Below are 27,711 nucleotides of genomic sequence, written 5' to 3' on the forward strand. Positions count from 1 at the left end.
ATCAGCTCTTATAATAATGAGGGTTTTTTCTTAAAGCTCCAGTGCTTGGAGTCATGTGATTATGTAAAAGTCTCTGCTTTCATGAAATCAATTAAGTTCTGAATCCCTCTGGCTTTGTAGAAAGGTATGAAAGTGTGACCTGAGTGTGACCTACTGATTTGGAAATGTAAAGAGAAACATATATTTTTAAAAGTCATTATGTTTTAAGTCAGTCTCCTGATTTTTCAGGCTTGACTCATGAGATTTGGAGGTCAGGGGTTAGCAAGTTTGCTGCTCAAATTTGAAATAAAGGTGCATGCTTTTATTGGGGAAGGTAACTGACCCCTGAAATGACTTCCCAGGGGAGGAATGGATTCTTTGTCTCATACAGCCCTCAGAAGAGAAGACCTTGTTGAAAAATGTGCTTTGACCTGATAAGATCTGGCCCAGCACAGAGGTAACTTAGTAAAGCAGTTACCGTCATTACCGTCATACAGAAAAGAGGTCAGCCAGGATCACCTCCCGATTCCTCTGGCCTGAAAATGCACCTGTATGATGGGAAATTAGCAGCTGGTCTTCCTGTGGGAGGGACAGGAGCTCTAATTGCTATTCTGGATACACTTATCACATCTCCCTGAAGCCACTTCAGGAGCTGTGCCATGTCCCCAGCAATGCACAGGGAACAACACATGGAGCTGGACTGGGTTCCTGTCTGCAGAACTCACTCCTAACTTCTCTGCCCTGCAGTAACTCAGATGCATCACACTGGTGCTGTGAGAAGCCATAAGCTTCACCTCCATCTCATGCTCCTATATTCACCCAAGGGCTTTCCACCTCAGACAACAAAAATCCAAACACTTTCTTGGCTGCGCTTCTGCACAACTTAGAGAAGTGCAACACCTTCTTCCCTGTGTATCACTGGGGGCAGCTTTCTAGTTGCTGCAATCCCCCTTCCCGCACAAACGAGTGAGGACATGACTCCCCAAGCCCCAGCACGCAGCCTGCACAGCTGTCAAACTGCAGTTCAACCAGCACAAAGAAGCAGTAACCTGCACCCAGTGAAGGGCTTCGGCAGGTCACCACCCTAGCAGCAAGGCAAAACCAAGGACATGGACAACACTGGACTGTTCTTTGCTCCAGCTAGCAGTAAAGCTGAAATGAGCCCCTAGCAACTCTATTAACATGGTCCTGTGGGGTGCTCTACTCCAAAAGCCCTCATTTGTAAAAGCAAAGGATTGCTTCAAATGCCAATGCCATCTGGAGTTTGCACTCCACCTCTTTTAACATTTCTTCGACCTCATAAAACTCTCCCAGTCTCAGTTGAAATAACAAGTTTATTATTAGTGGTAGCATTATTTATTGGTCCCATAGTTGTACCCAAGAGCTCCAGACATGGACCGTTGTGCTAGGTGCTGTAGAAAGAAAGGACGACAGAACTGCCTTGCTACCTCTCACTCTGCAGAGCTAAGCGGAGCAGCACTGCATGCGTCCAGGCAAAACTCAGCAGTTCTGACTGCCAGGGCAGAGATCTTCCTCTTGCTGGGTTTTTTTTCCAGGTTTGTTTGGTTTGGTTTTTTTTAACTAAAAGCATATTCAAGTTGTGGATCAAAATGAAGCCCAGAGCCATGTTCAGAGCAAATGCTTGTCAAATGGACTTTCTGCTGCCTTAAATTCTTACCAGTCAAGTCTATCAGTTCAGTGCTGACATTGGAATAAATAATAAATGCAGGAGCTAACAGCAAAGTGTGAGAATTGCTCTCTTTGGAACAGTAAATCCTGTCAAGTGGATGGACACAGCTCTTGCCAGTAATATCTGGGGGCCAGAACGGTGATCCCAGAGAAGCCTGTAATCTTTATCCTAATCAGACAGTGTGGGAACAGCTGATAAGTAGGAAATATCTGGTAGTTCACAGAGGAAAGCATGAATTGATTGGTAGGAAAATGGCTATTTTGCTGCTAACCAATTTAAATAGAAATTTTTATTTTCTACCCTACCTTTCTCTGCAGGTTTGCATGATTTCACCTACACCAGGAAATGCTCATTTACTGGAGTGCCCCGAGACCAAGAGGGAGCAGCTGGACTTAGAGAAGAAGCTGAGAGCTCCATAGTGGGAGCACACGCTCCCCAGTCAAAGTGGTGGGCTGAAGCCCAGGTGAACGAACTCCCCTGACTCATTCCAGTGCCCAGACCTGGCTAATCCAGGAAGCAGGATGGGTAATGCCGAACAAACCCTGCTGCTCACATGGGGAACATGCGTCCCTCCAGGCCTGCACAAGCAGGTCCAGTGTGGTGATGGCAGGCTGGCAAGTGCTTCCCCAATACAGCTGCAGCCATACCAGTGCACCTCAGGCATGAGCAACCACACTCCTCTGCTGTTCCAGTCCTGGACCCCCTGGCTCACTTCTACAGCTTTACCAAAGATTATTGCACACTCCCTCGCCGTCCAGTCATGGGATCCAACACACTCAGGCTGACTGTTGTCTTGAGCCACAGCCCCACAGCTATCCCAGGCCTAGATTCTCCCCCCACCCCACACCAGCTCTGCTAATGGTCTTCAATCCAACCCACAGCTCGAACTGCTATTCCAACTCTGGCCTCCACATGCAGCTCCACCTCCATCCCAACCATTAGCCCCCCTGCTGTCACAAGCTCAGATTTCCAGGCACAGCCCAGCTTGTGAACCTTTAGATCAGCTATTCTCATAATTCCAGTCCCAGGTCACGGCTTTGGCAGGTTTCACGGTGCTTTTGCACTTCAAATGAAAAAACTGTGACAGATCATTAGTGGGGTAGATCTGAACCTGGGCATCTGGGGATAAGGTACTGTAATACAACTTAATCCTATTCAATCATTTTGACAAACAGCCCCATCTTATTCAGTAGGACACCTGGCCTGACCAGGACTCACTTGACACTCTGCAAGACTCCCAGGACAGCCAGAACCCTAGAGCTGTGCCGGGATCAGATGATGGAGTAAGAAGAGAGAAGAGGGATTCAGACAGGGAGGTTTTTTATTGGACAAGGGTACCTGTGCAGAGCACAGAGGGGCACTATGTTCACATACCTGGTCTGGCGCAGGGGGATGGGTAATGACACGCACAGGAAGGGATCAAAGGTGTTGCTCTGCTTCAGACAGTGAGGACAGGTCAAGGAGGACCTAAAATGAAACAAGAAACCACGGTCAGAATAAACATGGACAGATACAAGCCAGGCACCATACAGAGGAGGAAATGCTAAAGGGATTGATATGCTTCTGCCCTGCTAAGGCCTGTGATCCTATGCCAGTGGGCTGAATCATGGAGGTCACTCTTAGAGAACACCTTCGTTTTTAACTCACCCCATTTCTGTCCCTGCAGGCACCCAGCAATGCACAATACATTGTGCTCTCCATCCCAGTTTGGATAGAAAAGACCTAAGCCATTCAGTTTTCAGCCCTTCCCTAGTGCACAAAGTCACCTTTTAAGGAGTACTTCCTGATATGCAGCTGGTGACTGCTGGTTTCACTCCATGGTTTCAACAGCTCTCTCCCCATCTGCTCCCATGAACATCCATTATCAGTCCAGCCTGCAGATGACATGAATGCAGTTCAGCTGGAGAGTCTTGCCAAACAGCAGGTTTGCTCCCTTTAACTTCTGCTTCCTACCAATCTCCTACCAAATTCCAGAGCTAATTCTCCTTGCAGGCTTGAGAGAGGCACAAATAAAAATAAACCTGGGTTTTCAATTGCTTCTTTCGCATCCTAATCCAGCCCCAAGCCAGCCTGCCACCTATGCCACTGGGGCACCACATGCAACAGCAGGATGACAGACTGCAAATGCCCTCTCTGGGCACATGGCACCCCAGCTCCAACAGACCTGAGAAGGCAGACTGTCATGGTCATTTGACTCAAGCAAAGCTACCCAATGTAGATGACAGGCATCACTGCTTGCAACTCCAAAAGGAACACTAGATCATTAGCAGGTCATAGTATCATAGTAGCTAGGGTCAGGAGGGACCTGAATAGATCATCTAGCCTGACCCCCTGCCACAGGCAGGAATGAATGCTGGGTTCACAAGACCCCAGACAGGAGATCGTCCAACCTCCTCTTGAATATGCCCAAGGTAGGGGTGAGGACCGCTTCCCTGGGAAGTTGGTTCCAGATTTTGGCCACCCTAACTGTAAAATATTGCCCTCTGATCTCTAACCTAAACCTATTCTCCATCAGCTTATGACCATTGTTCCTCATCACCCCAGGTGGTGTTGGGGAGAAAAGAGCTCTGCCTATTTACTGTTGATCCCCCCTGATGAGCTTGTAGGCAGCCACCAGGTCCCCCCTCAGCCTCCTCTTGCTGAGGCTGAACAGGTTCAGGTCCTTCAGTCTCTCCTCATAGGGCCTGTCCTGCTGCCCTCTCACCAAGCGGGTGGCCCTCCTCTGAACCCTCTCCAGGCTGGCCACATCCCTTTTGAAGTGCGGCGCCCAGTACTGGACACAGTACTCCAACTGCGGCCTGACCAAAGTCGCATAGAGGGGGAGTATCACTTCTCTGGACCAGCTTGAGATGCACCTTTGGATGCATGACAAGGTATGGCTGGCCTTGCTGGCTGAGATCTGGCATTAGTGGCTCATGTTCATCTTGGAGTCAATAATGACTGCAAGATCCCTTTCCGCCTCTGTGCTTTCAAGAAGGTCGACAGTGTTAGCTTTGCTACTGGGTTAGGAGCAGCGCTGGTGAGAGAGTCAGATCTTGGTTGCTGCAAGGATCACGATGGGGGAGTAGGCAAAACTGACATCCCGTGGCTAGAGTGAACCAAGCTGTGAGAGAAGACAAGGTCAATGTCCATCCATGTGTTAACCAAATGAAGGCAGCAGATGAAAACTGAGCAGCTTTCATGTCTCTGCCAGGCTATAAACAGCCAGATCATTTCCCTATGTGCCACCCACGTCTGTAGCACAGCATACTGAATTTGACAGTTTGTGGCTGCCAGCTATCCTCAGGGTGCGTGGATTTATGATCAGGCAGCAAGAGGAGGGATCCTGATAAGAAACATTACAACAGAGCAAATCCACTGTTGCCTGCCTGGGGGCCTTTTGGTGAGCTGCAATGGCACAGTAATGCATCTTGCCATGCTTCTTCTTTTGTATGACATTTTAGGATTACAACATTCATAGATTAATATCTAAATTTAATAACCATTCGACTGCTTCAGGATGGAGTGATTTTAGACTGCCATTAAGTGATCTAATTGGGCATTGTTCACAATGTGTTGCACCTTCTGAAAATCATACCACAATCGCAACCTGGACTCCCTTTGATTCTCTGTTTATGGAGCAGGAGTCCACATTTTCCATGAAGTGTCCAGATATGATTCAGAGAGGACCATATCTTTCTCAGTAGGTCATATCATGGCTGGGGAATTGTAGGACCACTGAAAATGTATTTCTGCGGCAAGTTAGTATTTGCCCAGGCTTCCCTCTATAGTTCTTTGGTGCTCTTGTCATCGTTATAGAGCTTCATGGCATATTTCCAGAAGGGTTTTCTAGACTTGAACCTATCCAGTGGTGGTGTAGTAATGTCCCTATTGATTGGGATGTTTAGGTTACCGATCGCTTTATGGTATTCCCTCATACATGCAGAATCACGGCGGAGCTGTGGGGGAGCAATGTTCACTAAGACTGGAAGCCATGGCAATGGTGTACTTTTTAACATTCCTGATATAATCCACGTAGCTGCATTTAACTGTGTATCAACAATTTTTGTGTGCACGCTTTTATTCCAGACTGGGGAGCAATGTTCTGTTGCAGAGAAAACAAGTGCTAGAGTGGGGAAGAAGATGACAACCTTCTCGTGGTCTTCCCTGTTACGTGCTAAAGCACAACCAATGTCATCAACTCTATGATCAAATGCCCATTAAGGGCCTCCTGATTGGGATTACAATGCCAAAGACTGTATGCTGTAACATAGCCAGTAGAGAGATACATTTTCCATTTGCCTATTGCTTCCCTTTCTCCCCTACCACTTGGGTGCTAAAACAGTTACATGCCCACACTCAGCCTAGTGTGTGCCCCCTTTCATCACGCAGCAGGAAACAGCAGCAGAGATGTTAACTGCGAGTACAGTGTCATCCCTGTCTCACTGACAGTGCCATAAAGGGGTCACAACCTGCCCTGAAGTCAGAGACAAAAGTATCAGGCCAACACTGTCTTTCTTGTCAAAGTTCAAAGTAGCAAAGATCTGTGTCAGTGCGTACTACTATTTGCCTTTATATTTTCCATTTGATCATTGCACTGAGTTCAGCCTGGCTCCACATGGCTAGCAGTAGCTCACAGGTTCACTAGAGATGAGAGAAAAGCCGGGACCACGGGATGTGCAGCAGAAGTCACTTCTTGCTGCCTGACCAAGCTCTAGTCTTCAATTCTCATTTTAAAAGGAAGCATCTAGTTCTCACATTTCTGAAACATATTTTGGGATCTACTCACTCAACACAGCACAGTGCAGTGGCATTCTCCTGAGTGACACAACAGGACTTAGAGAGACAAATGTCCTGTTTGTCCCAATGGGTCATTAACTCTGGAGGCTAATGATGTCAGTGTTAACTCTTTTGCTTTGGATCTTTTGCTTTGCTATATACCACATATAAGTTTAATGTGTAATCTCAAACTGTATCTCAAACCTATTCAGGGGCCTCACCTGCCTTCAAACCATCTACTAACCCTGCCAGTTCTTCATACAATTTCTCTGACAAAACTATATGATGCCAGTGCAAAGTCCACTGTGCACATCAAATGTGAAAACTGTACAAAATAAACTGAATTTTATACAGAAGAAAAGCTCTCGAGACTGGCACAGCGCCTTTAGTATTCACTATCCGATTTCTTTCATCAGAAACCTACATAACCTGATTATAGACAAAGCTGCTGCAGTCAAGGCATGGGGTTGAGGCTCAGCAAGCCACAGAGCACGTGGGGGTTTAAACATGGTCATGGAGGTTAAAATCACATCAGATCTGATGAACTGCTGGGAGTCAAAAGCAGTGAGGGGTATGTTTTCCGATGTTCAGTGCACCCCTTTGGGCCTGCTGAATTTTCAGGATTGCTGAAAGAGCATCTTGCTGGGGCTCCCTGAACAGGGACAGGTATATACAAGCGTTCAGGACCCAATGTACCAAGTGCTGGAGTCTGGCCCTTAACTACTCTTCTGCAGTCGCCTGTTTTCCCACCACTGGGTCTCTCACAGGCAGGGACCACTGATGCTTACATTCCACTCCTCTTGCTCTCGCTCATTTATCTGACTTCAGGCACAAGCCAGAGATCAGCTAGGGATGTTCCAGGCCTTTGGCTAAAGGTTCAAATCACAGCCAGCTCCTCTTGACAAGCCCCCAGCAATGCCATTCTGGCAGGGAGCGCAGGTGCTGAGTATTTGCACAGACTTGACCCAAACCCATCCATCTTTGCACTGCCATATGGCTGTAGGTATGGATAGCAGGGAAATCAGGCAGTTCGTGTTTCCAGGGGAACAAGCTATACTGAGCAAAGGCAGCTCTAACTGTAACCACCCCAGGGCTTGCAGTGGTGCACTTGACACAGATATCATGCACTAGCCAAAGCACAGGAAGAGTGGGTCAGCTCCAAGCTGTCTGTTGGGCCAGATACATTGGAGACCCCAGTAAAAAAAAAAATCAGTAAGTTGCTAACACAGTGACATCTGGAACATAGCATAGGAAAGATGCATGCAGGCATGCCTGATTGTGATGGTGTGCATACAGGTCCTGGGGTGCCCAGGAAGGACCTGAAGTAGGTGTGCTAGGGGTTGCATGCAATTGAGAGCCAGCGTGTTTGTTAGTGCAGCTCCCCTGAGTTGGCGTGGGAGTGGGTCTCCACTGTGCCAACTGGCTCTGCATGCTAACAGGAATCACTCTGATCTTGTACACACCTGCCCAGCAAACACACAAGTTGCAGACTGGTGTCCTGGGCCTCCCCAGCCCACAGTGAATTTCACCTGGAGAACCCCTCTCCTTTTCTGGTATCAGCTGCATTTAGCCCTTCCTCACCCCTTCATTTTCCCCTTTTTCACAATGAAGATGGACTGCTTCACAAGCTGGACAGTGATCTGAGCCTGAACAATCTTCCCTATGGATTGACTCTCTGCCGCTTGGGTTTGCTCAAATGAGAGCATGAATTGGGGTCCTGGCGTAGAGGTCTCTAGATATTGATCATTCTTTAGATTTGTTTTTTCCATTCCGCTACCTCGAAGGCATTTATGACACATTCGAAATATTCCAAATACATTAATCTTTAATTTCTTAATTGATCCCTCAAAAACTGTCATTCAGGGTGAAAGGAGATGCCACTGATGGCAAAAGAAGGTCAATAGCAGCTCTGTCTCCAGCTATAAAACCCCTGCATGTAAGGTGCTTGCAGTCTTTCTGCACCCTCCTTAGCTGACCAGCAGCAGCATTGTGTTATAGGAGCCCAAAGCTCCCCACCTCCTCCTTGTTTCTCCCATTATAGGGCCTTTCCTCTCCTAGCACCCATTCATCTAATACTGACAAACCATTTGTGACCAGCAGCTGCCTGTTCCAGTTCATAGGGTGACACTCACTGTTTTACTTAGAGTGGGTGCTGGCTGCCCATAAAGCAGTCAATAGAACAGAGAAGCCTGCAATAAAATTACAGCTGATCAGGGGAAGATACCTTTGACACATCAAAAAGCCACCCCATTAGCTCACTCCAACAGCATGAAGGGAAGTAATTCTACACGTGAGTCTCATATTTAAGACTGTATATGTGCATATTGCTTTTTAAAGACTGTTAATCTCTGTCCACTCCAGCCCTTCTGCACTGGAGCTGGGAATGGCCCCCACACCATCTTCACTGCAGGTATTCTGTCCATGTGGTGTGTGTGCCTCATGAATCAGGGCTGAACTATGCTGGACAGATGCAGGCCATTTGTAGGGTAGGGCAGGCAGTGGACAACGCTGATCACAAAGGGGGTGCAGCTGCCAGAGCTTCCCTAAATGGTGGCAATGCTTGTTCCCCTCAGTAGCTGGCCAGCTCAGCCTACTAGCGCAGAGCCATGGGATCCCTCCTGGGATTGCTTACACGACTACCACTAGTCAGTTCTTGTGTACAGGAAGCAGATCCAAAGCCTGGGTCTAAATCCAGGACTGAGCTGTAGTGTGTTGTGTCCCTCGAGTGTGTGGTGCCCCTCAGATCAAAAGGTCCACACCAGAGCTCTGAGACTCCAGGGCACAGCATGCTGGGCACAGGCTACCCCTGAGCTTTCATAAAGTCTAGCAGCCACGGATGGAACAGGCCACCCTCACCAGAGTGACCTAGGAAGGATTCTGTGCTTTGAAAACAATGGGGCCTTTGTAACCGATTTGTTTCCATATCAGAACAAAAGGGAGATTTTGCCTTTCCATGGAAAGCCCCACTGAAGAACATCCAGGACCTAGTGGATCAGGGCATGCTCCTGGGGTAGGAGAGACTCAGGTTTAAGTGCTATTTACGGTTGATTCAGACCTAGTCTGATATACACGTCCCTAAAAGCCACTTGTTGTCTTCCCTCTCCCACTCTCCAAGTAACAGGACTGTGCCCGTCTCCAGGCACACAGAAAAACTAGTGCATGTTAAAATTTTCCCAGGGCATAAGCAACCAGGTATTCCTGTTGCACCTATAACTGCAGTATTCCTATCTCTCCACCATTAAATATTTATCTTTAACAATCCCCCTGCCCCTTTGTGGTCAAGGCCACACAAGAAATCTGTGGCCGAAGCTGGAACTGAATCTAAGACCCAGGTCCCAACCCCCTTTTGAGTGGGCTGCACTACACACACCATGGAGTAGGCTCGGAAGATGTTCACATATGCAGAGTTCTTCACATGGGAACTTGGAGGATTTCACATCTCCAGATCTTTAAGCTTCTGGATTTCTTTCTTTTTGTAATTCCGGATTAGACCTCAGACTGTTACACGGTTAAGAGGCAGCCACACATCAAAGAGTTCGCTCTCTCTCCAAAGTTAGTTCCAAAGCTGAATGGATTTTGATGTGCTACAGGGTGTGCATGTGTGTGTTTGTTGGGGGGGGGGGGGTGTTAGACCTCAAGGAGGGGATTATACACCAAGACCTAAACATCACTCACAACTTGTGGATCTTCCTTGTATCCGTATTGTTGCTGTTTATCAGGACAGGCTATTCATTAAAACAAAGATTAGCCAGAAGTAACAGGCAGATATTAAAACCCCAAGACTGATGTGATTTCCCCCTTGCTCAGCAGCACATTTAAGAGCCACCCGCATTATGCCTGCACAGGCAAGAACGTGCAGACGTGGCACTCAGGTTTGCTTGTAGACTTTTTTTATTGCCAGTAAGGCACACACCTCCTAGGGCAGCAGGACCGCAAGACTCGAGACTCCAGTCCAGGCTAACTTACCAAGGATGCACAGTCTGCTGGGGAATGTTCTGCAGGTTCTCCAGCCCTACCATGCCGCCACTCTGGTCATGTCAACATGACATGAGAACTGTGTCTGAATGAGCCCTATATCTATGCCCAGGTACTGTAAAACAGTACCTTTTAGCAACGTCTCAATCTTCAGATAAGGATAGCCACCCCTCACAAGTCTACCTCCTTTGACTAGTGCCCTGCACTGTATGCTCCAGGACAGGCAGTGTTTGCTTGAGAAACAGCTATCCAATCGTTAGCTTTCTCTTCACTGTTCAATGGGTGGCCCTAGACCTCATTTACTTCATAGTACTCAATCTCTAATCTGAAGACAAAATTAATCTATAACTCTCAATAAAGTACCCAGATATTTCATAGATTTTACTGATACCCACAACACGCCTGTGAGGTAGAGGACATTATTTGCATTTTAGAGGGCAACAGAGGTAGTGATTATGGTCAGGAGTGTCTCTTACTTTTGGATGCCCTATTCGAGATATTTAGGACCCGATACCTCAGATGTCTTAGCGTTATATAGCACTTTATAATCAGAACACAACTTTTTCTACCTGCAGATACAGCTGTGATTGAAGTACTTCTGCATATCACACCCCAGGTGCTCAAGCTGGGCAGTCAGAAAAGGAAGAACACAGAGTGACCACCTCTAAATTTGGTTTAAGTGACTTGCCAATTCTGAAGCAGGAGTTTGGACAGAACCCAGTTTTCCTGGGCAGCATAAGGCAGCACCCTTAGCCATGAGACTGTCTTCTTTTCTCTCCCTGTGGTCTCCTGCCTCATTCATTAAACACTTTCTGCAACAAACGAGGCAGGGAGCCAGCAGCCTCCTCTCCTGCACACCCCAATTCATGCTTAGAACAGATCCATCCTGTACACCAAACATGGCAGGGGTCCTAAAATATATGACTATGTCTAAGTACCAAATCAGAAAGCATATGCACAAGGCTGGGAAATTACAGCTGAACGGGCAGCCTCAGTATGGCAGTTCTGAACCCCTGTTGCTTGACTTTGCAACCTTGATGTTTAATGTAGCATTTTGTGAGCAGACGGGAGATTTTCAGAAGAGCAAGTTGAGAATGGAAATCCCATCTGTGGCATCACAATGACTCGCTAGGGTCATCAGCAGGGATGGAGCTTTAAGAGCTGATGGACAGACCTTTGCCACTTAAGCTAGTGGAGTCACTGATAGATAGTATCTGCCATTCTCCATTGCAGTAGGCTGCAGTCTACAGCCTATGGGCCACATCTGGCCCATGAAGCCACTGGATTGAGCCTGCAGACCCAAGGGGCTCTGGCAGCATTTCAGCAGCAGGGAACTTTGCCCTCTCTGCCAGATTTCAAGTCCTTGTTCCAGAGAAAGGGGGCACCAAGGACTGGAGCTTTCCAAAAAATGGTCACCAGCATGTTTTGAACATAGGCAAGATATCTCTCCATATCCCATCTTGGAAACAGATAATTGTTTCAACTGTAGCTTTCCAATAAAGCTGGCCTGGGACACATGCCAAGTGCATAACTTTTAAGTCCAAACAGACAAAATCATAAGCAACCAACAAACAGGGTCTTAAAGTCAGACATGCTGGGCAGCCTCAATAAGCAGCACTAGTCACCTCAGCCATAATGGCCCAAATCACCAGGCTGCTTCTATGCACAGTAAGATCTCACAGCCAACAGCTCCCGTAGTGTTCAGCCTACCTGGGGACCACAGGGCAATCCTTGTGCTTGGCCAAGTACAACTACCCCATCTCTGAGATTCCTGGTGTGGGAAGGTGATGGGACAAGCTGACTGGCCACAGCAGGGAAAATGCACTGTGTTCTGGTTACGGTTGAAACACGGATGTGCTTCCAGGAGTTTGTCAGCCTTTGAGGGGCAAGATCTGTTCTGCAACAGCCTGAAAGGGCAAGAACTCAACAGGTTTGCTGGAAGCCTAGCTTCCACCCTATTACTCCTGGCTCGATCCCCATGCACCACCCTCCTGATCCTGCCCCACAGCCCTGCATTTTACACCCTCCAGATCATTAGTCACACAAGTGTAAAAGGAATTCCCACCCAAGCCCAAACAACCTGCAAAACCATGCTTACTTAATGCCACATGTACCCAATGTACAGGGTTTGCCTGTAGTGTTAGCTTTGTGGACACCAGTACAACATGAGTGAATAACAAATGAGAGCAGAAGGCAATATGTTCAGATCTGATGTCAAGAAACGATGTTTCACAAGCTGCATGTTGGTGAGACCAAGATCTACACAAAGCTCTGAACAGGCTGACACACTTGCAGACAAGAATAGCCAGGAAAATTCCTGAAGAGGCAAGTCTTGCTCCTGGGACAGGCTAAGAGCTTAAGTGATGGAGGAGTCAAAGGATGTTTCCTCAACATCATCTCAGCACTTTGCACCAGTATCTCATACACCTTTCTCTGTAACAGACCGCACTGCACATTGTAGGAGATAGGCTATGCAATGAGACTGGGCCAGTGGTCTGAACCAGTCTAGCAACACCTGTAAGCTCCTCTCTTATCCCACAGTTGGCTGCTTTGAGTCCAGGCTAAGGGATGAAAATGAGGTATCTGGGGAAAGCATACACTGTTTTTGCTTGCATTGCAGCAGTGCATGAGAGCCCAAGTCTTGGCTCAGCAGCGTTTTGTACTAGGTGCTGTACAAACCCAAGACAAAGGAGAGGTCCCTGCCCAAGACAGCTTACAAACCATTCCCAGATCCCTGCTCAGCATTCTTCCCCCCACACCATAAAGAGAAAATTCAAAAGGGGATTAAATACCCGGGCTCTACCCCTGGATAGGTCTGGGAAATCAGTTTTTTTGAGTCTGTAAAAGAAGAATATTTCAGCCATTCTAGCTAGAAAACAATAGAGAGTCGGAGCAAGGAGACTGCTAAATATCCCCAGCACAACAGGGAGCTACAGGGAGGCTGTCTGAATAAAGCAAATGCATCTCCTTCCAGCTCTCCACTTAGCACACGGCCCAGGGTGCCTTTGTCAGGAATCCAGCAGCTAAAGACACAAAGAACAGTCATCAGATAGCCTTGAAATGCATTGCAGGTAAGGTGGCACCACGCGGTGCCAGCCGCTCTCTAGATCACCAAGGGGTCAGGGGCTATTAAAGAGAATGGCAAAGCAAGAGGAGGAGTACAGGGAAGATCAACCAAAGAGCGGGCGTGCACTGAATGCACTGAGCGACTGCAGAGAGAAAGCACAAGCAGCGCTAAAGCAGCTTTGCAGCAAGCTCTGCCCCTGCAGAGCGGGTCCCAGACCCAAGGACCAGATCCTGCCTGTAGCCCACTTTCTGCTGAGTAGGGCAGAGGGTCCTGCTGTGCTCTGTCCCTTGAGGGTGCCCCACAGGGGCCCCACTCTGCTTATGTCTAATGTCCCTGATGGCAGCACAGTTTTGTGCCTGCACTAGTGCTCTTGGCCTGTACAGATCTGGGTTCAAGTTCTAGCTGCACTCCTGCATTACCATGAACCTCTGGAAAGTTGCTTCACTTTTGTGCCTCAGTTTTTCTACCTCGGGAATACAGGGGTAATGATGCTCACCTCCTCTGTGAAGCACTCTGAGACATACAACGCTTGCCATGGCCTGAAGGTGGTGAGTCCTCCAGACAGGGTCTAGGCTTCGGTGAGGGAGTGCAATAGAGTGCCTAGGGAAGTTGTGGGCTCAGATTCCTGGCTAGAGGGTCTCACCTCTCAGGGTCAGGCCAATTACTGTATCTGGGCTCAGGAAGGAATTTTACCCCACAGTCAGATTGGTATGGACCATGGGGGTTTTTGCCTTCCTCTGTAGTGGGAGATGTAGCCTCCTTCCTGGGATCTCTTGAGTGTATATTAACAACCTTTACAGCAGCAGGACATTGGCCACCATGGTCCCCCTGCTTTGCTTCCAGCAGGTCAGGGCCCTACATATTGCAGTTTTGTCAGGGTTGACTATGTGGTTTTGCTAACAGATTAGACAATGGATTGGTATAAAATGGTTTGGCTTGGGATGATCCTGCCTCAGGCACGGGTTGGACTAGATGACCTCTGGAGGTCCCTATGGGTTGCACTGATCCTCAGAGTTTGACTGGTCTGTTTTTCCACACCTGTGCAACCCCAGGGATATGCTCAAGACTCTGGTTTTGTTCCCTCCAACTCCACAGGGCGTCACAGCAGCAGGGCTGACCTGTGAATGAAGTCAGAAATAAACAGAACAAAATGAATCCTTATGGGAAAGGATTCATTCCCAAATGAAACCCATCTCTCCACACACTATCTGGTATTGTGGGGATATAATACATGCTAGATATGTGCTCCCAGTGACTGTAGTAGAATCAGGCAGTGACCAATGACCCTACAGAACCTGCCATTGCTCCAGTTCCTTGTCTTTGCTTACAAAGGAGCAAATACAACAGAAGGGGAAACCTTGGATGTTCCTGCTCTAGCAAAATGGCCAGCAGAGCCAAAAACTGCCCTCACTGGAAAATTGGTAAAGTTGAACATAAAACCCCCATAACTGCAGCAATTATTCTCATAATCCTCCAATCCAAGACAGGGCATTAGTCCCATTTTACAGAACAAAGGCCATACAACGTGTCCAAGATCACATAAGGAGCCTGCAGCAGTCAGATACTGACTCCAGAACTCCCATATTTCAGGCCATTGCTTTACTGGGAGAGTAGTCTTCTGCCCCAACAGGGCTGTCTGGGGATCCCCATCCCTCCAGGAAGGCAGTGCTCCCTGCAGCACTACACCAGATGCTGGTACCTTGGGCATATGCAAGTCTTGTAACTGCACTGAACCAGGCTCCTCTGCTCCATGAGGCACTGGACTTAACCCCTGCCATCCTTCAAACTGCAGCACTGACAGCTTTGTCAGGACCAGAGTTAATATACTCCCATCTCGCTTGTCTCCCAGGACCCAGGCGCTCCTTGGAGACAGCTGATATATTAATGCTAGGCCAGGGATCCTCAATGTAATTTGTTAAGAGACCAAATCAGGTCATAGAACAAAAGAGTCTAAATCCATAATTGCTCCCAGCCTTTGGAGACTGAAGGATGGAGGAAAAGGAAGAGGAGAGAAAAGTGCCCTTCCCTTGGTCCCCCCCATCACAGCCAGCGTGCTATGGCTAGGGCAGCATCAAGACCAAGTACAGTCATGGAGAACATGCATTAAATTTATACGGGGGACCAGAGTGATCTGTAACAAGAGAAGGGCTGATAGAGATGTCCACCACTGGGTCACTTACAGCAGTATCCCTCGTAGCTGATGTACCTTCCTCAGCCAGGGCCAGCCATCAAGGCCTCTCTTCATACTTTACCATTCTGTTTTCAGCAGCAGTTATCAGACACAACATCCTCCACAGTACTGGGCCTTTCACAGAGCTACACCTTATGGGAACTGTGCATGCACACAGCTCCCAGAACAGCTGGAGCTCCCCGTGCACAGAATTGAGACCCACAGTCCTGTGAGACCCGCTGCACCACAGTGCTACAGCCTCAAGTACCCCCATTCCTCTCCAGCAAGGCACAGGAGGCAGGGCTAGGCAGCAGGCTCTGGGATCAGCACTACGGAGGGGCTAGGTAAGCCATGAGCTGTGATGAAAGTAGCTGCAGGCTCCCTGCAGTGCAGGCAGGATCTCAGCATTTCAGCTCAACCCAGACACAGCAGAGAGCCTGGAATCCAACTTCTCCCTCTCAGAGGTGGGAGGTCGAAGGCAGCACAGCCTGGATCTGAATCCCAGGCTGTACTACCCTACCAACCTCTCGCTAGTGAATGGCAGCTTGCAAGTGTCCTTCTCCCTTGTGTCCCCTTCTGGTATCTGGGTGGGAAAGAGACTCCCCAGCCTACACCCTGGGTGGAAAGGATGGATTTCATAGATTTCATAGACATTAGGGCTGGAAGGGACCTCGGAAGATCATCGAGTCCAGCCCCCCGCCCAAAGGGCAGGACGTCAGCTGGGGTCATAGGATCCCAGCAAGATAAGCATCCAGTTTCATCTTGAAGGTGTTCAATGAAGGCGCTTGAACAACCTCCGGCGGCAGGCTGTTCCAGACCTTGGGGGCTCGGACAGTAAAGAAATTCTTCCTTATGTCCAGCCTGAAACGATCTTGTAGTAGTTTGTGACCATTCGTCCTCGTCATCCCTTGGGGCGCTCTGGTGAACAAACGTTCCCCTAGATACTGGTGATCACCCCTGATAAACTTGTAGGTGGCCATCAGATCACCCCTGAGCCTGCGCTTTTCCAGGCTAAAGAGCCCCAGGGCTCTCAGCCTGTCATCATAGGGTCTGCTTCCCTGACCTCTGATCATGCGCGTGGCTCTTCTCTGGACTCTCTCAAGCTTCTCCACATCCTTTTTGAATTGTGGAGCCCAAAACTGGATGCAGTACTCCAGCTGCGGCCTCACTAAGGCCGAGTACAGGGGGAGAATGACGTCCCGGGATTTGCTTGAGAAGCATCTATGGATGCAAGCCAGCGTTTTGGTCGCTTTACTAGCCGCAGCATCGCATTGCAGGCTCATGTTCATCTTGTGGTCAATGATGACCCCCAAGTCTCTTTCTTCCATAGTGCTAACCAACATAGCACTGCCGAGCCTATAAGGATGCTGCGGGTTTTTTTTCCCAAGGTGAAGAACCTTGCATTTATCGGCGTTGAACACCATCAGATTCTCATCCGCCCACTTGCTGAGCCTGTCCAGGTAGGCAGAGGCTGCTCAGAGACCACCCTTTACTTCCTGGCTTAAGTCTGGCTGGCCCTCACAAAGGCCAGGGAGCACCAATGCCAGGAAGTGCCGTGACTCTGGGATGGAGGACTGAGAAGGGCAAGGAACGGAACTTAATGCCAGGGGTTAAGCGGAAGCCCAGGCATGACTCCACCCAGCACCAAGCTCCTGTGTGCAGGATAATAGGAGAAGCAACCCAGGTTTGAAGGGCATGCCCTGCACTACCTGTTAGTGCCACCCCTTACCTAAAAGGTCTCTTTTACGTAAAGAGCAGCTCTAAAAGGGTGCTTTCAGAGCTGCTGGGAAATCACACAACCCTGTAGATACCTCTCCCTTTCCACACACAGACCCTCTCTCACCAAACCTCAGAAAAATTTGGCTGAGGAGCTGCTCTTTATGGGGATGGCTGTCAGTACCCTTCAGGCCTGACTACTGATGCTTTTGGTCATCCACAAGGGCCTGTGCATTCAGCCCCCTCTCCAGAGCAAACAAGCTGCAGTTTTGCTCTTCAGGAGGTTGGGGTGACCTTCGGAGGCTGGTACTACCCGCAAGCCCCAGGAGAGGCTAACCAGAGTAAAAAGCAGCATGTACAGGGCTCTACCAGGTTAGTTACCTTCATGCTCGGGCTCCTGCTTCTCCCAGGAAGCAGGGGAAGCTCCTCACATTGTCAGCCTCTGCCCCCACCACCGCACCCTGACCCCAGCCCTGCTGGAATAAATCCACTGTCATCAGTGGTGTTCACCTGGACTGCTAATAGTTTAGTGCATGCCAACATATGCCATGTGCATCCATGAAAAGAAACCACCTTGATTAATGGGTCCATTAATTCCTGGCCATCATTAGGGAGGCCTAATTATTGCAGTGTAACATCAATAAGAGATGGAGGCAAAACTCATCCATCACAAACACGACTCCCACTCCCTGTCATCCGCTCTTACATGGGCTGCTGTTGTGAGCTGGGCCCATTTACTCACAGGATTAAAACGCACCCAGCAAGAGCTCTTCATCCCATGGCAAGACTGGAACAGGGACTGCAGACTTCAGATATAGTTCCAGGGCCACAGATACTAGGGCTGTGCGAGGCTTCAGACAGAGCTTCGGATCCAGAGAAGCTTCGGATGCTTCGGGGTCTGAAGCGACACCCGGGTCGAAGCGGCTTCCCGGGGCGGTTCGGAGCTTCCAAAGAGCTTTGGAGCCACCTCGGAGATCCGGCCATAGGGTATAATGGGGAATCAATAAAATATCTATAACTTTGTTATTTTTTGTCCGATTTGGATGAAATTTTCAGGGGTGGCAGACTCTGCAGAGAGCATAAATCCTGCCAAGTTTCAAGACAATCGGTGCAGGGATTTGGAGGAAACAGCACCCCAAATTCTTGAAAGCCATACTCATGTCACGGCTGTATGTTACAACACAGGGAGGTCAAAACCGCAGGGCTGGTAGCTCTTACTGAGGCCACAAAGCCTGCCAAGTTTCAAGAAGATCGGTGCAGGGGTTTGGGGGGAACTGCCCCTCAAGCCGGGGACAAGCACAACTGGTGCCATGGGTGCTGTGGGACTGGCTGTGTCTGTCTCGGGGCGGGAGGGCAGACACTGCTGCAGGCCTGGCTGCTGAGCTGCTGTATTACCAGTTACCAATCAATCATGATTCACTCAGGGACCAGGGACCCAGGGACCAGCTCAATATGCAGGACCTAGCTACTACATAACGACTTAACGAGTTTCAATTAACACCTACAAACCCAGACTAAGGAGAGGAAAGACTCAATACAGACCATCAACTGCCCCAGGACAGACACAGTCTTGGCAGGAGTTTTGCCTGTCAGCAGCTAGGGGTGCAGGGCCCCAGAACCCTCTGCACCGATCTCCTCCACACCTGGCAGGCGTCACAGCAGGGGCCACCATCCCTGCAGCTGTCACCCCGCTGCGCCTGAACACGCGCAGCGTCACCCATGGCACCAGTTGTGCTTGTCCGCAGCTTGAGGGGCAGTTCCCCCCAAACCCCTGCACCGATCTCCTTGAAACTTGGCAGGCCTTGTGGCCTCAGTAAGAGCTACCAGCCCTGAAGTTTTCACCCCCCTGTGTTGTAACATACAGCCGTGACATGAGTATGGCTTTCAAGAATTTGGGGTACAGTTCCCCCCAAACCCCTAAACTGATCTTCTTGAAACTTGGCAGGTCTCATGCTCTCAGCAGAGGCTACCATCCCTGCAAGTCTCATCCAAATCGGACAAGAAACAACAAAGTTATAGATATTTCATTGATTCCTCATTATACCCTATGGCCGGATTTCCGAGGCGGCTCCGAAGTTTCAGAGCCATTGCGGCCGGATCTGAAGCCGGATCAAATCGCTGCCGACTCGCACAGGCCTAATGGATACCCTAATGGCAGGGAGATGCCAAGGCTGTCTCTGGGTACTGATATTGTAGCTTGGACCCAGGATTACTTAGGACCTGCTCCCCATCATTAGTTCATCCTGCCCTTCCCAACAAAGGCTCAGGGTACCTAACTATAAGAGACCATCATAACTTATAAGGAAACAAACAAGAGAACAAAACAACTAAAAAGGCAACTAGAATATCAACATAAAGCAGAAATTTCCCAAGCAATATCCAGCCTAGCTTCGTTTGCTAAATGCCTGTCCAAATAGGAAGGTCTTAAAGTGCTTCCAAAAAACACCCAGGTTTCAGCTCTGGCAGGCTTCAAGAGGGAAGGAGTCCTAGAGCTGAGGAGCAACTGCTGAGATGACTTGCCAATCAGACTTGGCATACTGATGGTACTTGCAGGATGTTGCTCTTGGCTGACCTTAGGAATTTGCAAAGGGGGAAGAGGGAAGAGGTGAAGCCAGCCCAGAGAAGCAACAATCTTTTATTTGCAAGAGATGCTCTACTGGCTCACCTAACACATATGGCACCAACAAAAAAGGGTCTGCTTTGTCCTTACACCAGCTTTTACTTTTTTCATGAAGTAGCACTTTGCAAAGTTGTTCATCTATAGGGTGCATATATGTTTGGCCAAATCTCAGTGATCGGTCCTGAACTTAAGAGGAACTTGTCTTTTAGGTATATGCATTTCTGGCCCTCACACCCAACATGAACTAGGTGTTCCCAGCCAGTACCCATGCAGAGATTTGAGGGTAGTGGAGAAATAAACTGAACCCATGTAATACAGTCTAACCTGGAGCTGACTGGTCCAATCTGCCATATTTTCTCACATGCAACACATCCCCAAAATAAAATACACTTGTTTTTGGAAGGCAGGATGTAGAAAAAAAGATTTTTCTAGAGTCATGGCCGATTGTGTGACATAGAGTAAGTCTTCTTGGAAAAACAGAGTGTCCAGAAAACATGGCATCAGGACCTTCCTGGTGTGGCAGATCGTCTCCTGCTATGTCACACTTATTAGAGCAAATCCTTCTGTAAACACAGGGTGTCCCTGTCACACAAGCCTAATCCTCAGACCCTTGCAAAGGGCAGCAGCAAGACTGTTAGTTCTTTAATGTAAGTAGTTTTTTTTATATAAGTTCCTGTAAATAAAATAATGAATCCACATCACAAGCCTCCTCAAGATACTACCCACAGCTCACTTGCTGCATCACAAGCTACGGAGCTCAGCCAATAGCTATGGCTTTGAGAGGGTTAACATAAGATGCTGCCCCTTCATTTTGCTCAGCAGGCACAAGTGCCAGCCATCTTGGCAGACAGATGGCATGCAGCATCTCCAGGAGTGCTCCTTTTCCAGCAAAGAAAACAGCTTCTCCACGTAAAATGTGCACCCCGATTTGGGGGGGGGGAGGGGCTGATTTTGAGGGGAAAGGTGCATATTGTATGTAATAAAATATAGTATGTAAAATTATATAGGCTGCATCCTCCTACAGCTTTGGACAGGCACAAGGGGCACCTTTCCTCAATATATCAAATGCTCACTATGAAGAAGGGACTAGAGCCAAGTATCAAGAAAGCCATGGCACTAGTATCCCTTCCACATTACACCACTGATGCAACTTAGACACAAGGGCGTAATACCCAGCACAGGGCAGGGGGTGGTGGGCAATGCCATCCAGTGAATTTGGGGGGGGCTCACAAATGCAAGGAGTTTGGGGTTCTCCACTGCACTCTTTGCAGATATCAGAACCCCAGGCTGCTGAGCCAGAACATGCCAGGATACAATTAAGTAAGGGGAACATTTCAGAGCCACTCTTTCCCTACCCATGGTTCCTGCTATCACTGACTCCTCTTGGTTTCATAATGACCCCCTGCCAGGTCATGCACAGGGATAAGGATTAAATGTAAATCACACACACACACACACACACACACACACACACAAGCAGCCCAGCAGGGAAACTGGGGCTGCAGGCAGGAGGGCTCCTGAATTTCAGAGCAGACTGAGGAGAGCCTGGAAACAACAAGATGCATTAGGATTGCTCTCTCGTGTTATCACCCAAGGTGAACCGTGTGCTGCTTAGCCAGGCTGTGATCAGAATTGAGAGAGGGGTTTATCTGCTTTCAGACACCTCCGAGATGGATGATTACACAGTGACAGTCACTGGTATCTCTGTGACTCGTGTTTTTTCCAGCTTGACACACAGGTGAGCTTCATGCTGCTGCTCCAGTGGGTCTGCATTACAGAGTGCAGTGCCCTCTCCACAGTGGAAATGCAGGGCTTCCTGCAGGGGCTGAGAGTCCCTCTTGCCAGAGGTTTCCACTGGGCTCTGGTATGGACTCACTGAGGCTCTGCTAATCCAAGATCAAGGGCGCTATTTCCATGCTGTGTATGATGGGTCTTAAACACATGGTCCTGCATTTGGCAGAGCAAGATTAACAGTACAGGAATGGAACTTCACTAGGTCCTAGCAAGAGCCCATCCAATCCACTACTGGATCTCAGCTCCAAACAACAGCCTATCCTGCGACATACTGGATATCAAATATGACCATCCAGTCTGGTACCCTGGCTTTGACAGTGGTCATTCCTGATGTTCTAGGCAAAGGTGAAACCTCCCCACAGTCACTCTTCATCCTTTGCCTATATAAAATGGGGATTTTCAGAGGCAACACCCCACAGGGAAAAGAGCAAAGAACTTTCCAGGGTGATGGAGCTAAGTCCTCATGGTTACCAATAGAGATGAAAACAGATGACAGGGGCTTTCTCCTGCTGTAACCTTTTCCCCTTGTAGCCTTCCAAATAAGCCTGCTAACTGGAAAAAAATGTGGCGAAGGAACTTCCAGGGCTCTTCTGAAAACAATGGGAAACCTTGCAATTTAACTTTGTAACAAATGGATGCTGGGCATGACACTACTGGTGGTACCCTCTACAAGACGGGATGACAATCCAATGCTGGAGGCTGCTGTGGTCATTAAGACAACTCTTTCACCTTTTCCCAAAAAAAAGGGTCTTGGTAGCCCTGGCTGAACTCTTTAATTTACTGGCTGCAATCACTTCCTGATGTTCTAACTGCCCTCCAGTTTCAGTCAGGCATAGCATCGAATTGAAGTTGGCAAAATTAGGAGACTAGATTTCAAAAAGGTGGATTTCACCTGACTCAAGAAGCTAATAGACATAGAGTCATGGGAGGATAAACTGAAGGATAAAGGTGCCCAGGAGTGCTGGGAACTTATAAGGGGCACAGTATTGGAAACCCAAGAAGAAACTGTCCCAACACGCTGAAAGCACAACAAGAATAGCAAGAGACCAATAAGGCTATACAAGAAGCTTCCAAAATGCCTCCAATGCAAAAGAAAAGCACATAGGCGATGAAAAAAAATGGGCAGGTCACCAAGTGCACCACAAAATACCTCCAGAGACAAAATCAGGAAGGCAAAGAAAAAGAGCGAGCTGCACCTGGCAAAGGAGGTTAAGGACAAAAGAAGAGACTCTATATGTTGGCCAGAAAAGAAGGGCCAAGGAAGCTGTGGGTCCTGTTAACAAGCTATGGAGGAATCCTAACCAAAAATGCAAAGGTGAAGTTACTCAACAGCTATTTAGCCTGTCTTCACAAAAAAATTAAGCTGCAACCAGACACCTAATAGGAAAGGGGCAAGCTGAGGGAGCAGATAACAAGTGTAAGAAAGCTTTTGTTGGGACTGAATTAATTCAAGTCTGTAAGGATGGATGAGCATCCTCCCAGGTTCCTGAAGGAACCGGCAGAGATATCAGAACCCTTGACAATGATCTTCATGAACATTGGGAAATGGGCCAGGTACCAGAGGACTGGAAAAAGGCTAATGTAGTCTTTGGTCCTTCTTGCCATTTTAAAAAAGGCAAGAAGGACCCAGGAACTACAGACTAGTTAGCCTCACCTCAATACCCAGGAAGATACTGGAGCATATCCTAAGGAAGGCCATTTGAAAGCATCTGGAGGTGGAAAGCCTGATCACAAGCAGCCAGCATAGATTTATGAAAAACAAATCATGTCAAACAAACCTGATCTCCTTTGACAGAGTAACTACTTGGGTGGATGAAGGGAATGGTGTAGTATATCTAGACTTCAGCAAGGCTTGTGATAAGGTCCGACATGACCGTCTCATAAACAAACTGGAAAACTGTGGGCTGGATAAAACAAATATAAGGTGGATAGATAACTGGCTCAATAGCTGCAAGCAAAGGGTAGCTATTAATGGGTCTATGTCAGAATGGCAGAAGATTTTGAGTGGAGTCCCCCAGGGGTCTGTCCTGAGTCTGGTGCTGTTCAATGCGTTTTTTAATGATTCAGACATTGGCACAGAAAGCTTCTTGAGCAAGTCTGCAGACACAAGAAAGGACTGTGAACATGTTGGAGGATGCCATGAAATTCAGAAGGATCTCGACAGATTGGAAAGCTGGACTAGAGCTAACAGGATGAAGTTCAATCTGGACAAATGTCAGGTGCTACACCTCAAGAGGAATAATCAGAAACACAAATACAAAATAGGTGACATCTGGTTGGATGGCAGCACTGTGGAAAAGGACTTTGAGTCTGTCGTTTACCAAGACACCCATATAAGTCTGCAGCATGATTCAGCTGCACAAAAGGTGAATGCAGTTTTGCGATGCATCAACAGAAACATTAGGTGCAAGACACAGGAAATGATAGTGCCTCTATTTGGCACTGGTTAGGTTTCATCTGGAGTACTGTGTGCAGCTCTCGGCTCCACATTTTAAAAAGGATGTGGAGAAGTTAGAGAGGGTCCAGCGGCGGGAAGCAAAGATGATCAAGGGTTTGGAAAGCAAGTCATATGAGGAGAGGCTGAAGCAGCCAGGCATGTTGAGGATGGTCCTGCTTTGAGCAGGGGGTTGGACTAGATGACCTCCTAAGGTCCCTTCCAACCCTCATTTTCTATAATTTTATGTTCAGCTTGCAGAAAAGACACTTAAAAAAGGACATAATAGCAGCATTCAAATACTTGAAGGGCTGCTGTAAAGAAGAGGGAAAGCACCTTTTCTCTCTTGCTGCAGAGAGGAGGACACAGACCAATGATCTAATGTTGCAGCCAAGTAGGTTCACACTGGATATCTGGAAAAACTTCACTGTTAGAAGAGTGAGCAGTGGAACAGACTGCCTAGGGAAGGTGTGGACTCTCCATCACTGGAAGTGTCAAGAAGAGGTTGGACAGCCACTGGTCAGGGATGATTTAGGCATAGCTATGTTATGTTCTACCATGGGTATTCCCATGCTTCTGGGCTTTACTGGTTGCTCCCTCCCTCCCGTTTCCACTATATGTGTCAAGGTTTTTTTTAAACCTTCCCAGAGGCATTGGGTTTTTGCTACAGCCAGGTCTGGGGATTCTGACTGGGATGTGCCAATGCTCCTGCTGGGACCAAAGCCAGAGGTTCCTGGCTAGAGGGTCTTGCCCCTCCACTCAGAGTCAGACCAATCACCATATCTGAGGTCAGACTGGTACAGACTGTGGGGTTTTCTGTCTTCCTCTGTAATGAGGGCATGACCCTCTAACTGGGACCTCTTGAGCATATATTGAAACCAGCATTATATAGAAGCAGGACATTGGCTGCCATGGCCCCCCTGCTTTATCTGTGACAGGTTAGAGTGTTAGGTCTACGCTGTGTCAAACGTGATGGTAGTCTTATTATGGTTTGCATGGGATGGTTTTGATAGGGATGATCCTGCCTCAGGCAGGGGTTAGCTTAGACGACCTCTGGAGGTCCCTTCCAGCCCTGCTTCTCTATGACTTATCAGCCTGGACTGCTGTGCAGCTCCAGTACTCTATACTAATGCATACGACTGTCTCCCTACAGTGGCCAGCCCCTGAAGTTACAACAGCCAACATCAAGTCATCTGAGCCACCTTCAGCACCAGTTGCAGGGATTCATGCTCTCTGTGTTGAAAGTCTTGAGTTCGGTCTCTGCTGATGACTGCACAATGTATGAGGCTGCAGCTTCCCTGCATAGTGGCACTGTACTTTAAAAAGCTGCCATATTAGAAAGTACAGTGGCACTGTACTTTAGAAAGCTGCCAGATCTAGTTGCACATGAGAGGTGGATAAAGCATATCATTTGTATAACAATCTGTGAAAGGTTTGGGCATCAGGAGGTGGCGTCCAAATGCAAGGCAAGGTTACAATGCAGGGTCCTCCCAATACGAGCTACATGCTTCTAAAAATACCATGACAACCAAAGCCTATGCAATTGTGCTGTGCACAGGTATAGTTTATATATCGCTATCAGAAAATGGATGAACTTCATGGAGCCTGAGGTTTGTGATACTATTACAGGAGGTATCCAGGGTTCACAAGGCTACTATACTGTTCCAGTTATTAATCAGCCTTTTTTTCCTTTCAAAAAGACCCATAAAAACCACAGTCCATCCATGATTAGAGCAGACAAGCATGTGTGGCACCCTTGGGGGCTAGCAGCCACTGTGTGTGGGATCATCCGTTCTGCTACCTTTAGGGTGCTGTATGGGGCCATCTACTCCACTGCCACCATGCCTGACCAGATGACCCTAAGTGCTGCTATTAAAGGCCGCACTGGCTGGCTCGTAAAGGAGCCAGGCAGGGACATCTGTGCCAGCAAGGTGATGGTGGAGTGATGGGCTCAGTTTACATCATTTATAAAGTTTGGTTGACCCAAATCGCCACCACCACCCCACAGTTCCCAGGGATCTCCCTGGTCTACTCCACTGGACCTGTATGCAGACCTTAATGCTACCTTAGAAAGCTAGGACCTCAGAAATCTCAGAGCACTACTTCAAGCCAGGATTTCCAGACCCCTGGCTCTCCTGCAGGAAAGCCCTGGGTCCCCAAATCTGAAGGGTCTGTGTGGCGGGTCACCCCTAGAACCACAGGGCCAGGAAATACCCATAAGTGGAGCTGGCAGGGACCCATAGTGTTGGATGCTTGGAGGTTTAAAGAAAACCAAATGAATGTTTCCCCTCAGTGAACTGTGCATTTACTACCTGAAAAAGACAAGCAATCCTGAGACTTTCCAGCACTAAGCTAAACATATCTGAGGCTCAATTTAAAATAAGTGAAAACAACATGTTTCATTCTTCCCCAGCACTAACTAGTTGAATGTCCCTGCAGCTTTCAGAGAGGTCAGATCTGAGTTGATATGAGCATGTTACAATGGTATAAATGCAAAACCCATGCTTTCCTTTCCCTGTCCCGCAAAAATTGGGAAAATATGAACTTTGAACCTGTACAGTACGGATTGTTTGAATCCAGGCTTTGGGTTCTAAATGCTCTTTTAATAAGGGCCTGTCTTTGTTTAAACTTGTAAACCATTTATATTTAATGAAACATATCTGCCTTGTTATCTATTGGCATGGAATTTAAGGCTGAAGGCAACATGGTGAGCATTGGGCAAGTTCTCTCTGGAACACAGGATCCTTTGTTAATTCTTATTTTAGGGTTTTTTTAATGCATTAACTATTTAGGGCCTTTTCTTGGCTATGCAATTTTCCTGGGGGATTTTGTAAGTGCAATCAGATTGTATAAGGGCAATAGTTGTTCAACGGCTTTATCTGTATTATTGAGATATATATATATATATATATATATATATATATATATATATAAGGAATAAGCTGATTCTCCTGAAATTGAACCTGAAGATATGGATTCAACTTATATGCAAGGTCCACTTATAAACGGGGCAATACAGCAGTTCTACCGTACTTATAACTGCAACTGATAAGCACTTTTTAAATGGAGGCAGGGTGGAATTTTTCTAACTAGGGATCAGCTTGTGCCACGCACTGGCTGGGATGAGAAGAAAGGGAGACAGAAAGAGAGCAAAGAGTGAATTCAAAAGGGGTGAGGTTGGAGCAAGTGAAAGAGAAAGGGAAACACTAATGCAAACACAGACAGTATATCAGAGGGCATCCCCTTGTGCCAGTTCAGCTTTGGAGGGAAGGTTCTCCCTAATCCCCGTGCAAAGCGTGTGTGCCATTCAAATAGACTGTAGCCTGCAGCGGACCAATGCCCGTCTACTTTCCCATTCACCAGACGCTGCAGAGTAAAGTGTCAGGACACCTCTAGGATGCAGTTATGGACTTAGCTGCCCCTGCAGGAAGTTTCTTCCAACACTTTGTTTCCCACTGCAGCTTCCCACTCAGCTCTTTTACGGGGGGATTGCGCCCTCTGTGTTGTA

At 47.9% G+C, this 27,711-nt stretch overlaps 1 protein-coding gene across 2 annotated transcripts in view; it reads right to left on the reverse strand.

The window, feature by feature from the left end:
* The window catches only part of USP43 (ubiquitin specific peptidase 43), a 201,955-nt gene that overhangs the window by 89,049 nt on the left and 85,195 nt on the right, over positions 1-27,711 (reverse strand). For both annotated transcript variants that reach the window (XM_059732202.1, XM_059732201.1), the window contains one exon: positions 3,044-3,136. In XM_059732202.1, coding sequence (XP_059588185.1) covers positions 3,044-3,136 — 93 coding nt within the window. The remainder of the gene's footprint in view (positions 1-3,043; positions 3,137-27,711) is intronic.

This window comes from Alligator mississippiensis, chromosome 8 (assembly GCF_030867095.1).
Source record: "Alligator mississippiensis isolate rAllMis1 chromosome 8, rAllMis1, whole genome shotgun sequence".
NCBI classification, from domain to species: Eukaryota; Metazoa; Chordata; order Crocodylia; family Alligatoridae; genus Alligator; species Alligator mississippiensis.